The 16,077-nt window shown below is 42.7% G+C and overlaps 1 protein-coding gene and 1 non-coding gene across 4 annotated transcripts in view; both read right to left on the bottom strand.

The window, feature by feature from the left end:
• Nucleotides 1-12,658: 12,658 nt before the first annotated feature.
• Nucleotides 12,659-16,077, bottom strand: part of ANAPC16 (anaphase promoting complex subunit 16) — a 30,320-nt gene continuing 26,901 nt past the window's right edge. The window contains exon 5 of one of the 3 annotated variants that reach the window (XM_089510410.1): nt 12,659-12,757. In XM_089510410.1, coding sequence (XP_089366536.1) covers nt 12,730-12,757 — 28 coding nt within the window. In that variant the 3' untranslated portion in view covers nt 12,659-12,729. Of the gene's footprint in view, nt 12,758-15,800; nt 15,974-16,077 lie in introns of those variants that run through there. The other 2 variants (XM_089510408.1, XM_089510406.1) reach the window with 2 other exon arrangements.
• Nucleotides 14,060-14,110, bottom strand: LOC149318755 (small nucleolar RNA SNORD36). The gene has a single exon (XR_016280299.1). It is a non-coding gene; the product is annotated as a small nucleolar RNA SNORD36 (small nucleolar RNA).

Here is a 16,077-nt window from a genome sequence, read left to right on the forward strand (position 1 = left end):
AATTTTATAGTGTGAATGGGCCCCTGGACAAGGGATTTGTTACTGTGATATTTTATATTTTAAACAGAAAGTATCTTAGTAGAGAACTGTGATTAGTGGCTGTTTTAAAAGTGCCCTAAACAATACAGTTGCCCCTTCAATTCCGCAGACTTGAAATCTGTGGACTTGAAAATCCGCAGGAGGCGACCACCATTATCCCCAATGGGGCACACGCCCCTGGCACACCCCTCGCATGCATGCACCCCATTCAAGCCTATGGGGCTTGAATATGCACGTGTTTTGGAACTCATGGGAAGTCCGGAACAGATCCCCCATGATTTCCAAGGGGTGACTGTAAAAAGAAAACAACGAAGGTCACCAGAATGAAAACCAGACAGATGAAGTGATGGAAATTCTGGGCAGATTGTGGTCCGGAACCTGCAAGTCAGAATGAGAATCTAGTTGTCTCAGTACTTAATGTTGTGGAGGCAAGATGTGGGTGTGATCACCACTGCTTTGCCCTTGGGCAGTTGTATTATTCCTGTCTGCTTTGTCTATATATCTGCACAGGCTAGTCAACGTTTTTAGAAGGAGATCAGACTTCAAAGCAAAGTTGCACATTCTGTGGATGCCTCTGTGCAAATGGTTAAAAATAAAAAAGAAAAGAAAAAGGCCCAAGTCACTTTGAGCTGCTCAGGACACACCTTGAGAGGCATTTTCCTGGAGGAGACTGAGGCCCTTCCAAGGCAGGCAAGCAAATGTGCTGAGTGCAGCAATTTTGCAAATCTGAGGAGAAGAAAAAGGAGGAGGTTGGGTGAGGGGCAGAGAGGGGATTGGGCTGGTGATCAAATTGCACAACATGAGGAACCCCTAGCATCTGGTGAGATGGATAAGTAGAGGCGATAGGACAAAGAGGGAGATTCAGGAGAGCTACTAAAAAGATTCCCTTGTTTCCTGCATACTTTGAGCCTTTTCTTAATACATCTTAGGGTGCATGTGCACCACAGAAATAATGCACTTTAATACCGCTTTAACTGTCATAGCTCCATGCTATGGAATCCTGGAATTTGTAGTTTGTTTTGGCACCAGTGCTCTCTGACAGAGAAGGCTAAATATAACACAAAACTACAACCCCCCTAAATCCTTAGCATTGAGCCATGGCATTTTAAGTGATGCCAAACTGCATTATTTCTGCAGTGCAGATGCAGCCTGGGTTTAGTAAGACCCTCCCCCCTTCACGCATGTCTATAGCATCTTCAGCGTCATCAATCAATCATTCATCCTGGATACATGTGTTTTGTGCAGAAACAAAACAGGTCCCTGGCTCTGAGAAGCTTACTGTCTAAATTTCAACATTATTATAAAGGAGTCCACAGAGGGAAGGCAAAGGAGAAAAAAGGGATCCTTGTGAGCTAGAGCTATGGCAGGTGTTAAGCTTCAAAGTTGAGTGCATGGCAGATTTACACTTAAGAAAACCCTGTCCAATTAATGCAGTCACCCTCCCCGATTATGGTACAGGTAAAGAACAAACAAGGTGGATTTTGACAAGTCACAGACATGCTTTTTCAAATGCAAACCTTTCTGCCAGCAAAGTATGGGCAATTCCCAGCATGGGTTGGGAAAACAATTTGTGGGAACAGCCATGAGGCGAGAGCAGGTTTGACCGGCAAGGCTAGCGATTGGGCACATGCCGGGTAAATTCATAGCAAGTATCTATTCAGTGTGTAGAACTCACCCTCACAAGACACAGTCATATCTGCCAACTTGGTTGGCCTTAAAAATGGATTGGATACACTCATGGAAGACTAGTCAGGATGTCTAGACATCTCCTCCGGTATCAATATGCCTCTGTGTCTCAGATGCTGGAGAATATAAGATGTGGGGTGCAGTGGCACCTTTGTCCTGCTGGTGGGTTTTTCATAGACAACGGATTGACCACTGTGTGAACACAATTTCAATTAGACTGGACTACAGGCAACGTAAGGAGAGAGAAGGGGATTGTGGAGGAAGAGACTTCACCAGAAAGGGAGAAGTGGAGGGAGAAAAAGACAAAATGTCTGAAATAGCTGGAAAGGGAGGGAATAGAAGAAAATGAAGCAGAGCTAGTCATGTTTAACAAAGCTCAAAAGGACAAGAAGGCGTTTCAATAAAACACTGGGGGCCTATTTTCAGATTGGAATACAGGAACAGAAATATATCTAGAAGAACAGAGTGAGAGGAGAGGAATAGGGAGCTTATAAGGAATAGGGAGTTCATAAATGAGAAAGTAGGAGGAAAAGGAGACAGTATGGTGTAATGGTTGGAATGTTAGGCTATGAGGCTGTACAGGCCGTCTACATACCACGGTCCTGATCTTGCCTTTCCGTGGCACAAAAAGGAGTCACAAAAAGCAGCTCCTTTCTGCACCACGGAAAGGGCGCCATAGCTGCTGGTGCTGTGACTTTTCAGGATTCCTTTGGTGCTGCATCATGTAGATGCAGCACCAAAGCAGTGCCATGATGCCGCCTGCTGTATGGTGCATCACACAGCATCACACTGGCCTGGGGGTGGAGTCGGGGCATGCATCATGTGGATGCCACACCCTGACTCCACCCCTAAGCCAACCAAAGATACTGGTCTGTACACTCTCTATGACTGGAGACTAGGGTTCGAATCTCAGCTTGGCTGTGGAATTCCACTGGATGACCTTAGGCAAATCACACTTTCTCATCCTTAGAGGATGGCAATGGCAAACCTTCTCTGAAGAAACATGCCAAGAAAACCTTATGATAGGTTTGCCTTAGGGTTGCCATAAGTTGAAAATGAGTTGAAGGCACACAACAACTGGTGATGGGATAGGATTCTCCACGACACATAAAGGAAGTTGTCCTCTAATGTGTGTGCATGTGGATGGGTAGCCTGGGAGCTCAGGAGGAACAGATAACTTGGGACTCCTGTGGGGGTCCTAAATCCTGGCACCTGTTATTTGAGGCAATTGCCTCACTTTGCTTTATGCCAGATGTGGTCCTGACATGGACCTCACCCTATTTTCTCTTCTCTTCTGTTTGCTCCTGACATTCACAGGATGAGGTTGCTGTTTCTCAACCAAATGAGTTCAGAGCCATCCATGTATCTCTCCCCCCTCCCATACCTCAGCTAGGAACCCATTTGAAAGTAGAGCGAGATGAAGATCGGAGTGCCTCAGTGAGAGAAGGTCCCAGGATGAAATCCTTCATGCACCCAAGAGTCGACCAAAGAACTGGCTGCAGTCAAGAATTAAAGAAGCTGGCAGCCAGAGCAGCAGCATGCATGGAACCAGGAATCTGGAAGCTACTTCTCAGCCTCTTTAGCAATTCCAGTGCCACAACCATTTTTGTGCCTGGGCACAATCAAAACAAACACACATACACACATATACACCATCAATCATCATTCAACCCTGGACGGCAAATTAGAACAAGATGGAGGTCTAGAGAAACTCTTCTCATGCTTGGATTTTGCTTTGGGCCTCAAGAGAAATCCTCAATAACTCAATGGATTGCGAGGAAATCCAAAGCTGGGCTTCCTGCCAGAAATAGCTGGTCTAGACAGAGAGAGACTCCCGTCTTCTCCCTCCCCGCCCCCGCGGCCACCGACTCCTAGCTGCCAAACCAGTCTCCATGAATGCTAATGCACCACAACCAGTCGGCTAGCTACATTAAGACAGCAGACAGACAGTGAACAGTAAGGGCAAAGGGCATTTCTTGGATAGATTTGTTTCTATGCTATTCCTGGCCTTGTCTAAAATTGGGAGTCTTTTGGGTTGAGCATTGTACTTGGTCATATGTTCTCTCTCATCATCTGTCTGCCTCATAGCTGGCGCATTAGAGTACTGGATTATTATCTTCTCTACAAGACACAAAGCAACACTGGGAAATGGTGAAGGCAGATTAGAGATAAGGTAGTGGAAGGAGGACTACCAGTGTGTTCTAAAAATCCTCTGCCAGTGTCAGCTTTCCCCTCCACTTGCAAAACTACAATGAGATAGAACTGGATTAGACCAAGCCTTCAGAAACTGTGATTCCCAGTGTTAAACAGAGACCTCTAAATATGTTTGGTAGACACAGAGTCTGAAAAATACATTTTCAGGTGTAGCCATGGTGGCCATGCAAAGATGACAACAAAATCCAAAATGCACATTGTGGGGATATCTTTATTAGTCCAGCCAAAAGAAATGGTACATAAGATTTGAAGCTTGCTGGCTTCTTCATCAGGCAAAGTTGTTAAAAACTGTGCAGAAAAGGAGAGGAAAGAGAAGACCTGCATCCTGTTTTGAGATGTTTGCTTAAAATGGCATTGAAGGTGGTCTTAAGAGAAGACTGATGCAGGTAGAAGCCTTGTCCATTTTTGGCCATGGAAGGACTGAGGGCAAAACCAGTGAAAGCCAGATATTAGATCTCTGTATCCATTAGCAGCACCAGCCAAATTTAGAGTATGGAAAGCTACTTTTAACAACTAGTAATTAATTACTGTTACTTGTTATAAAGGTTTAAAAGCATCTCTTTATCTTGTTGTTGTGTGCCTTCAAGTCATTTCTACCTTATGGCAACCTTAAGACAAGCCTATCATGGGATTTTCTTGGCAAAAGTTGTTCAGAGGTTTGCTATTACCTTCCCCTGAGGCTGAGAGACTGTGACTTGCCCAAGGCCACCCAGTGGTTTCATAGCTGAGCTGGGAATCAAATCCTGGTCTCCAGAATCAAAGTTTAAAAGTGAAATGACTACACCAAACTGACTCTCATCTTACTTATTGCCAAAGTTGGAAAAGTTACTTTTTGGATTAGTGTTGAAGGCAAAAAACCTTTAGAAGTAGCAGCTTCCCTACTGCATAAGATAAATTTAAGAGCCTAATGCTGCATTTCTGTGCAAGCGAAGTAGGAGTAAGCCTCCTTGCACACAGTGAGTCTTACTCCTGAATAGATATGCACAAGATTGAACTGTTAAGTATGACCAATCTCCATCTTTTATCTCCAGTAGGTCTGCTGTGAAATAATGTGTAGGATCTAATCATATATACTTCTTTTTACCTCTGAGAAATTTGCTCTCTTCTTTTCCTTGTTGAAAGTTTCAAATGGATTAGTTTAAAAAACCACAGACAGGAAAACAACAAAGACCAACTGTAAATTCCATTAGATTTATTGTGGCATAAATAGTCACAAACTATAAGAGGTAAGATATGTGATAAGTCTCTTTGGCCTACTTTTTTCAATTTAAACAACTAATTTAAACTTATAGAAAGAAGCAACAAACTTTACATTTCCAATGACAGATGGATTCCAAAGATTCAAGGTGAAATATATAGGAGACAAACACAGTGGTAATTCACAGTCATTGTAACAGTAATTGATGGTAACACAAGCATCCTGGCTTTGATATGGTAATTTAACACCTGTAGTAGAAAAGAAAACAATTATCTTGATTGTAGCATAAACCAACACAATCAACCTTGTGGATCAGCAAGGCTGTCTAGCAATTTCATCCAAAAGACTCACTTTGAATTTGCTGTATTATATTATATTTTACAAAAACAACAGTGTTCAGCTCCACATCAGACTATTCTCAGAGACCAAAATGTTCTACCACTGGTTTGTCAATATAGCATTTTTAATTCCCCTTCCCTGTTTTGGCTAGGCTGCATCCACACTGCAGAAATAATCCAGGTTGACACTACTTTAACTGCCATGCTTCAGTGCTATGGAATTATGGGAATTGTAGTTTGTTGTGGCACCAGAGCCCTCTGACAGAGAAAGCTAAATGATTCGCAAAACTATAATTCTTAGAATTCCATAGAGCCATGGCAGTTAAAGCAGTGTCAACCTGGATTATGTCTACAGTGTTGATGCAGCCAGTAGAGACTAATTGGCTTCTCCTATACAGAAAGCACAAGGACATTGGAGTATTATATCACACGGAGCTTTTTGGAGATTTTCCAGCTCAGTTCCAACATGAATGCACATTCACAACATAACGTGAATGTGTTATCATTCACCATTCCTTCCTATGGGAACTCTTTGCGAGGTGCTTCCACAGTGATTCCAAAGTAACCCCTCATTTTGGTAAAACCGGAAAAAAAGTGACTTCACAGAATTCGCTTCCAGGCTCACTTCGATTGCACTGCGAATTGGTCTGGTGTGGAAAAATCACTCCGATGTCACCCCCCCTTGGCCCTCTGCGTCCTGCTCTGTCATCCCCCTACTCCTCCTCCATGCCATCTCACCCCCTCTGCCACCCTACAACCCATCCCATCATTCCCATCATCCCCTGCCTTCTCCTGCATCCCGATCCTGGCCCCAGGGACCCCCAGCGAACTATCCCATCATCCGCTGCCTTCTCTTGCATCCCAATCCTGGCCCCAGTGACCCCCAGCAAGCTATCCCCTTATCGCCTGCCTTCTCCTGCATCCCGATCCTGGCCCCAGCAAACCCCAGCGACCTATCCCATCATCCTCTGCCTTCTCCTGCATCCCAATCCTGGCCCCAGGGACTCCCAGTGAGCTATCCCATCATCCCCTGCCTTATCCTGCATCCCGATCCTGGCCCCAGCGAACCCCAGTGACCTATCCCATCATCCTCTGCCTTCTCCTGCATCCCAATCCTGGCCCCAGGGACCCCCAGCGAGCTATCCCATCATCCCCTGCCTTCTCCTGCATCCCAATCCTGGCCCCAGCAACCCCCAGTGAGCTATCCCATCATCCCCTGCCTTCTCCTACATCCCAATGCTGGCCCCAGCGAACCCCAGCAACCTAGCCCATCATCCTCTGCCTTCTCCTGCATCCCAATACTGGCTGCAGGGACCCCCAGCGAGCTATCCCATCATCCCCTGACTGCTCCTGCATCCCGATCCTGGCCCCAGGGACCCCAGCGAACTATCCCATCATCCCCTGCCTTATCCTGCATCCCAATCCTGGCCCCAGCAACCACCAGCAAGCTATCCCATCATCCCTTGCCTTCTCCTGCATCCCGATGCTGGCCCCAGGGACCCCCAGCGAGCTATCCCATCATCCCCTGCCTTCTCCTGCATCCCAATGCCGGCCCCAGGGACCCCCAGCAAGCTATCCCATCATCCCCTGCCTTCTCCTGCATCCCAATCCTGGCCCCAGCAACCCCAAGTGACCTATCCCACCATCCCCTCACTGCTTCTTCACCCCATGAATGATGACAGCTAAGGAGGGGGCAGGGAAGGAGGACAGTGTCCAGAGCCCCACTGAGCATGTGCAAGGGTGACGATTTGAATCGTTAAACCCTCCGGTGTGGTAATACAATGTGCATTCACTCCGCTTTGCTTGAATCTGCATAACGTGACTTGGGAGTATATCACACGGAGCTTTTGGGTGGTTTTCTGGCTCAGTTCCAGCTCATTTCTGATGTGACTGCACTTCCAATTATGCGGTTTCACATCATAAAGTGTTGGACAAGTGGTGGCATATATCACATTAGAAGACAACTGAACATCTGATAGTCTTTAGTTTATCAAAATGAGTAGTTGGCCCTCTGTATCCATGAATTCATTAGCTACAGATTCAAGCATCAACAGCTTGAATATATTTTAAAAATTATGAATTCCAAAAAGCAAACCTTGATTTTGCCATGTTATATAAGGGACATGATTATACTATGCCATTGTATTTAATGAGATTTGAGCATCCGCTGATTTTGGTATCCATGGAGGATCTTGGAACCAAACCCCAGCAGAAACCAAGGGCCCACTGTACTACAGTCCATCAGTTAATCTTTATGTTTCTACAAGGCCTTTGTTGCTTTGACTGTAATAGACCCGGGGTGGGGAACTGTGGCCCTCCTAAAGATAAGGACTTTAATCTATAATCCCTTACCATTGGCTACGCTAAGTAGGGATGATGAGAGTTGTAGGCCAAAGTAGCTGGCATACTAAACAAATGAACAGTTCCCACCTACCCCAGAAATTGCAGTTATTTTTCTCATGAGATAAAGCCTGGGAGCAGTGTGTGTTTCCTTATAATACAGTACGTAAAACCAGGCCCTGTACTGCTCTGAACCCAGCTGAATGGTTGCGATTGTGATAATGCTTGGGAAAGCTGTTTTAAACAGTGCGTGCAGCCAGTATATTAGCCCATTAGCTTTTATGCGCTGCTATGACTACCCAGGATTATTTTCAGTTCAGCTGAGCACAAGACATTTGTGATGGAGGATGTAACAAGAGTTTCAAGAGGACATCTTGCTGATCCTTTGGATCTGTAAGACACTGATCTTAAAGACCTCCGGGTCCTTAAGATTTTGTAAGACAGATCCTGTGGGTCTGTAATACTCCAGCACCTTGTATGCTTTATCCTGCAAACACATGTAATGTGTGCAGGGTTCCAGTCTCTAGCACCCACATTATAGCTGGAAATGCAATTTCACATTATTCAATCTCCATGTTTCAAAAACCATCCAGCCTTTAATTTCTTTCCACTGAAAGATGTCCTGACAGAATAAACAGCAATCCTCATCCTTCTTCTCCCTTTCTTCCCCACTGTAAGCTTCAGTGGTGGCTTCCATGTCAGTGGTATGATGAAATGTCAAAGACGCTATTCACCAAAATAGGTTAAATACTTTCAATGGGTTACACTAAAAGCTGGAATTGATTCAGTGGATCTACCCACTGCCACTAGTAAGCCTGCTCCCTTTCATAGGACTCTGATGGGCACTTAGGCCTCCTCCACGAGACTTCACCATTTGCTCATGAATGGGACGGCCGTGCTCCACGTGAAACAAGACCTCATGCTACACACATTGCAATGACTTTAGGACACTTCAGCATTACACCAGTCCTTTCTGCAGTAAACACACCAACTGGGAAAATGAAGGATATAAGCATGTCATTTTTAGTACTTTGGTCCTAAACTAGTTTCATACAACCTTGAACAACCATTAACAACTTTGGCCTTCTTTTTCTCTTCCCACCACTGCAATGAGGATTAAATCTCTATGGTCCATGAGTACATGGTGTGCTTGGATTTTTCAACCACTTCTGAGCAATGGTTGTCTTTGAAGACTCCTTAGCAAATCTAGCAGCTGAGGGCTAAGAAGAAGGCTTCTTTTATGGATCAATAACTGGTTAAGAAAAAGAAAACAGAAAGCTAGAATAAACAAGATGTTTTCACAAGGGAGGATGAAACCAACCCACCTACCCTCTCTGGCTAAAAGATGTGTCTCAGGACTGATGCTTTTAAACTTGCCCACAAATGACCCAAGAATGACCAGTGGGATGGCTGGCTTTGCTGACAATGCTAAATTATTTTGGACAGAAAAAACAAACAAAGAAGGTTGAAATGCTCCAAAGGGAGTGCTTCAAAATATGTATATGCCCATAAAATTGCAAATGGGTTCAAGGATGTTAGCAAGGCACACTGAAGGAGAAAAGATAAATGCAGACTCTACATAACGTATATACTCAACTATAAGTCAACTTCATGTGTAAGTCGAGGGCAGGTTTTGAGGCCAAAATTATGGATTTTGACATGACCTGTGGATAAGTTGAGGGTAAAACTAAGAGGCATGTAACAAAGGATCTAAAGGATGAAGCAAAGGAAAACAATGCCAAAAAAACTTACAAAATTCCGGCAGGCATGTTTGTGATCATACTAAAGGCTGGATGGATGAGTGAATAGAGTGAGGTCAGTGCTTCCAGGGCAGATTACATTCTTGCCTATCACCAGGGGATGATTCCTTTTTAAAATAAGAGTTAAAGTACAGTACTTACATTGACTCATGGATAAGTTGACTCAGGTTTTTTGGGTCAATTTTTAAACTAAAATTTCTAGACTTATACATGAGTATATACAGTATGTATTGGGATGGGGTCTAGGCCAGCAGTGACTGATCATGAAAAGACATATTGGATTTGTGGTGGATAGTTGAGAGACAACATTGACCTACAGTACAGCAGATGTGAAAAAGCAATTCCCATTCCAGAGGTTACCAGTATGATCTCACAGCTTACTTAAGGGGTTCCATTGACATCTAGCTGACCAGTGGGAGAAAGAGGATATTGTAGTATATTGAAGAGGTCAATACAGAAGTGTGTGGCCTGATAGATGCTGGATTCCAGTTCCCATTATTATTCATTGCTGCTTATACTATCCAGGGCTGATCAATATTCTTCATAACTGGCTATGCTGGCTAGAACTGATGGGAGATGTAGTCAAACATTAGGACAGCCACACTTTCTCCTCTGTTGGGTTAGATAGACTATTAACATCTTTGGTCTAACCAACAACATTCTCTTACTGTTATAGCCACACAGTGATGTTGTTTTCCATTTATAGAAGCAGGCTGGCTGGATTAAACTAAAAACAAACTCTTCAGTCTACCTAGATTTGCAGCAGACATACAAAGTCATAATCTCTGCAAGCTTCCCCAGATATCTTTAAAATGCTTGGATGAAGCTGTTGGGGGCAATCAGGAGTGACAGCATTAGGACCCCGAGGTTCATCACCCATTACAGCAACAGCTGCTGTAGGCTTCCTTTGCTTCTAGTACAACCAGTTCTAAGACGGCTCCAATAAACAAAGGGCCCCTGGTTTTGCTCTTGTTTAAGGCAATCAAAACACTCCCACTGGTGGTTTATGTGGGAGTTCAGCTGAGACAGAAAAACTCTTAAGAACCTTCCGTTCTTGTTTAAGAGCGGTTGAAAAGGAAACCCACAAAGCTGCTAAGGCAGTTTCCCTTTCAGCCCCTGCTGTCGCATTGCCGTTCAGCCTCAGAGGGGCAAAGATTTGGGGGCAGGTGGGTGCACCTTTAGAAATGTCAAGTGCAGATGAGACAGGCGGATGCTTGAAAACACAGGTAGAGAGGGTTGTTGAGCTGCATATTTTATGGCAAACTTGGTTATTTTGCTGCCTCTATAGGGACTGGCTCTTGTGCAAAGAGATAGATACATTTCCTTTAAGGCACTAGTTTAAGGTTGGTCCTTTTCGTCTTCTTTTTAAATAGCTGTGCTCCTCAACCTTTAGGTGCAGATAAACTCAGAAAGGTGAACTTTCCTTGGGCCAGAAAGATATAAAATGGTGAGAAAGGTTGTAGCATCAACATCCCATTGTACATGAATTCATTCTTGTTTTAAGGTGCAAAAACTTTTGGTTTTGCTGCAAAAAGCTAATAAAGCTATCTCTTCAGAATAAATAGTAAAAAGCACGATTTATTTATCAAGTAATATAAGTAAAAATAATTCCCACAAAGCATACAATCTAAATTTCAGCATAGGGAAGGAAGAGGAAAGGGAGCAGTGGAACTTAAAATTTTAAGACACCTGCCTTAAAAGTAAAATGAAAAAGATGAAGACACAGTAGAATAACAAGATGGCACCTTGCTGTTAACTTACATTTTGGAAGTCAGCAAGAGATAGAAACGTGCAAAACCTAGGCAAAACAAATATAGATGACTGATAAAAAGCAAGAAATGTTTTCAAGCTCTGACTAATGCTAGATAGGTATTAAAGACTTCAGATTCTATCGGAACTGAAGTTGGAGGAATCAGGACGTTGCCTGTAGAGTAAGCAACAGTACCGCAGAAACTCATAAAGTAGTCGGACACAACTAGTTATTTTCCTATGTACATAATTTCTGTATTCAGTACTTTCTGTGCTGACACCTAAACAGAAAAAAGAAACATTAATGTTAACTGTGGAATTTTCTTTCCACTGTGGAAATTTCCTGCTTGGACTAGAGAGAGTTAATTAAAGGTTATATATAATGTCCAAGTTACGTTACATTCTGGAAATTAACAACTACAAATGACTTATTCTGAAGGTTCAGAAAACATTCTGAGATTCACTGATGACAGCCCTCCCTGATCTGGTTGTTTTTGAGTTCATTTCGTTCATATTTTAATTTGCATTCACCCAACCTCACTTTCTGAAATCAATATACAAATTGAAACAGTAATTCTTTGAAATGGACACTGCTCCAAATTTTTTCATTGAAGTGCTCCAAATAATGAGTATAGTATGTTCTGAGGAAACATGCCACAAAAATGCAAGTATCAGTGAAAATAATGTGTATGTGCCTTCAAGTCACCTGTCAATTTATGGCGACATACGGTTTTTCTTAGGCAAGGAATACTCAAAGGGGTTTTTGCCAGTTCCTTCCTGGTATTCATTGGTGGTCTCCCATCCAAGTACAAAATATATTATATTGGGGAAATGTCTTGCTAAACAGTGACTATGTAAGACAAAAATGATTACCAAAGTATGTTTTTGGAAAAAATGAAATAATGAACTGAACTGAAGACTGGAAAAACAAGAAATCAAGAAAAAGCAGAACTGAGTAATTAAACCCAGTTCTACAATGGTAGGACTACAACTCCCATCATGCCCCAGACTGCATGGCATCTGGATGGAGCCAGGCTAGGGAAAGATGAGTTATGAAGTGAGACACCAAATGTCTGAATGAGATACTCTGGGATCCTGCAAAAGTAATCCACAAAGTTCAGCGAAAGGGACATGCTTTGCTTCTTCAAGGCTCCAGTGTCAGGCATCTGTAGTTACAAAGCATGCTTTGGAGACAAGGTGACTAGAGGTCCTCCTTTTCCAGGATATGTCCTAGATTTTAACCTTCTGTCCAGAAGGAATTTCAAAATGTCTTCCATTTTGAGCATGACTAAGAAGCATGAATTTATATCAGTGTTTTTTGCTTTTATTTTGTAATGTCTTACATTTTTCTTGAATATTCTACATTTTACAGTGCCTTGTCCTCCTTTGTGGTTATGGTATCTCATCACCCTCTTTGCAGAGAACTTGGCAATCTGTGGAGACATCAGGTTAGATGGGTCTGTTATCTAAGTTGCTACAGGCATAAGGCAGTTTCATATGTTCTAGAGTACTGGTTCCCAAACTTGGGCCCTATATGTAGCCGTGCTACTAGTCCTACAACTCCTAACTATTGGCTAGGATAAATAGAGGTTATGGGACTTGCAGTCAACATCTGGGAACCCAAGTTTTAGAACCACTGTGCTAGAATAAGTAATTAAACTTTGAATAGGCTTTGAAACTGTAGAGTACAAGGATATAAATAATATTCACAAATTTTCTTATTCTTGTTGAGAAAAGATGTCTTGACATAAGAAGACATGTTGAGAAAATGGTCAACTGTTGCAATATTTTTTACACTTTGGGATTTTTTGGTGACAGAAGAACCTCTGTGGATTTTGTTTTTAAGATAAAATATCTTTTTCACAGAAAAAAATTGCATTTGGTGCCAAACAATTTGTTGTGCAAAAGATCCCTCCCCCAAGTTCCCTCAATGAAGTATTTGTGCACATGCAAATCTCCCCAAATGTGAAGAAACTCTTGTAATCTCCACCAGCACGAAGAAAACATTTTAAATTACCCACATTTGTATGCAAGAATTTTAAAAGTGTCAGCTTACATCCTTAATAAAGCATATGTTTTTCTCTGTATTTTCCTAGTGGATATACTGTAGGTTGCATTTTTTCTGTTCTTTCTTGGAGATGTCTGCTCCCAGTTAGATGCTCCTACAATTGGCTGTTGCATAATTTGGGTGACATGGAATCCTTACTGAGGATAGGATCTAATACGTCAGATGTGCAGTGCCATGTCCTACTGAAATCATCTCTGAAAGGTTTTTCACTTTCTGAATGATGTTACAAAATTTAAAAGTCTTTGTGCCCTGCCACATCCTGCGAATGAGGTTTCAAAAGAGATAATTATTTCTGCTACCTCATTAACCCTTAAACACCACAATAAAATTAAAAACTTGGATTGAGTGAGTGAACTGTGAGATATTGCTGACCCCAATAAATATTCCAGTGTATTTGGGGTTAGAGTTAGCATTGTGATTGGTGTCAAGGTTTCATGAGCTGCATCTGCACTGCAGAAATAATCCAGTTTGACACCACTTTAACTACCATAGCTCAATGCTATGAAATTGTAGCTTGTTGTGGCACCAATGAGGTGTGTTTATTATAGCTTCATGATTTAGATGGGAGGTTTATTGCTTGTTTGCTTTTTTGGTTTGGAGGGTATGTTCATCCTGCTACCTTTCACAGGGTCACTTTTAGGAGCCAGGGTTAACTTTGTTTTCAGCTACTGCATAACAAAGCAAAATTCAGCAAATGAAATTAATTCCATCATTGCAGCTGCCTTTGAAGTCAAAGCTTCATGAGTTCAGTTGTCAGACAAGTCTTAAATGAATATATTATTATTATTATTATTATTATTATTATTATTATTATTAAATGCTTGGAAGCCCTTCAGAGGGACAAAAATGAAAAGCAACCCACCCAAAGCCTGGGTGCTGCTGTTCCTTCTTTAGCATAGCCAACAGAGCAATGGAGCCATTCCAAGCTGCACGAATCAATCACACAAGAGATTTATCAGCCTGGTTTAAGCCATACTGCGGATAGTATGTCCCAGAATGTGCTGGGTTCAGCTTTATGAGCGCACATAATTGTGAAGCAAGCCAAGTCGGAGTTCTGGCATGCGGCATGGCTCCCTTTTGGATCAGAGCAGTTGTATTTGCTATGCTATTTGCTCCAAGTTATTTAAGAAGCTTCCCTTCTGCTGTCTGAATCTGGAACGACTGGCTGGAGATTTGTTTGTACATAATTAGAGCTCATGTAGATTGTAGCACTTGGGAGGGAAGAGCGGCAGAAGAGCCTTTACTCAGTACAAAATGTTCCTCTTGGCATCTCCTGGAAACGCCAAGAACATCACTGCACAAGGCCTTTTGTTGTAGTCTCCCGCCTTCCCTCTCTGCTTGTAAACAATTTTTACTGCATTCCTCATGTACCACAACCCTCACATTTCTAGGAACAGAGAACTGACTCAGGACAATATCCTCTCCATACTCTGTATGAGCTGAGGAGTTGAATGTTGATTAGAAATACTACATAGTCATTTTTACCAGACTCTCCCTTTCTTAAAATTAAAAAAAAATCCTAAAATAAATGCCTCTTTAAAAAGGGGACGGGAGTCAAAAGTTTAAGGAAGATGCTCAATTTCTGATTTTGGAAAATCATAGCAGAGAAAACAAATAACAGAGGAAAACCCTTACAGAAAGCAAATTATCATACGGTAGTTTGGGGACTGAGAATCATGAACAAATACAGGTGGAAATTTGCAATTGAGAGTAACTCTTTCAATTTTAAACTGGGGGTTGGGAACAGCTTGCACCCTACAAACAGTAAGAACATCTCCGGTGCCATCTCGCATCTCAATCTCTCTCCCCATGTCTCCTGTAGCAAGCAATAGACTTGATGTACTGCAAGGTAGGCTGTGACAGTATGTGTTAATGACCGAGAGAAAGGGAGAAAACGTGTCAAGAAGATACAAGGTGAACTTCTAGACTGCAGCTCATTGTTGCTATATGCCTTTAAGCCGTTTCCTACTAAGGTGAACCTATCACAGAGTTTTCTTGGCAAGTTTCTTCAGACGAGGTTTGCCATTGCTATCCTCAGAGGCTGAGTGAATGTGACTTGCTCAGGGTAATCCAGGGGGTTTCATGGCCAAGTGGGAATTCGAACCCTATTCTCCAGAGTCATAGTCCAATGCTCGAACCACTGTACTACATTGACCCTCAAAGTAGGGCTGGGCAACTCCAAAGCATGGTCACGTTGTTCCCTGCCAAACGCTTAGGAGGTACCTCACTGCCATACCACCAAATTTCCTGCAGGGGTAGAAACCCCTCCTCCCAAATTTCTTGTAAAACAGTGGCATGTGAGGAGCATGTACTTTGCTTTTGAATTGAATCACATTTCCAATAGGCTTCCAGCAGTGCAATAGGATCTAAAAATAAGGCGTGTGTACCTGCTCACCGGGTTTTAAAGAGAAACTGTCCATTGTTGTTGTTGTTGCCAAAGCCATGGTAAATTCAGCAGCAGTAGGGATGCAGTGGCTTAGTGGTTAAGATGTCAGTTCTGATGATCGGAAGGTTGGCAGTTTGAGGCCTGAATGATGCCTGATGGGGTGAGTTCCTGTCACTAGTCCCAGATTCTGCCAAACTAGCAGTTCAAAAGCATAAAAATGCAAGTAGATAAATAGGTATCACTTCAGTGGGAAGGTAACAGCATTCGGTGCAGTTATGCTGGCCACATGACCACCAGAG

Source organism: Sceloporus occidentalis, unplaced genomic scaffold (genome assembly GCF_023333645.1).
Source record: "Sceloporus occidentalis isolate IW3139 unplaced genomic scaffold, rSceOcc1.0.p SCAF_2, whole genome shotgun sequence".
Taxonomy (NCBI): domain Eukaryota; kingdom Metazoa; phylum Chordata; class Lepidosauria; order Squamata; family Phrynosomatidae; genus Sceloporus; species Sceloporus occidentalis.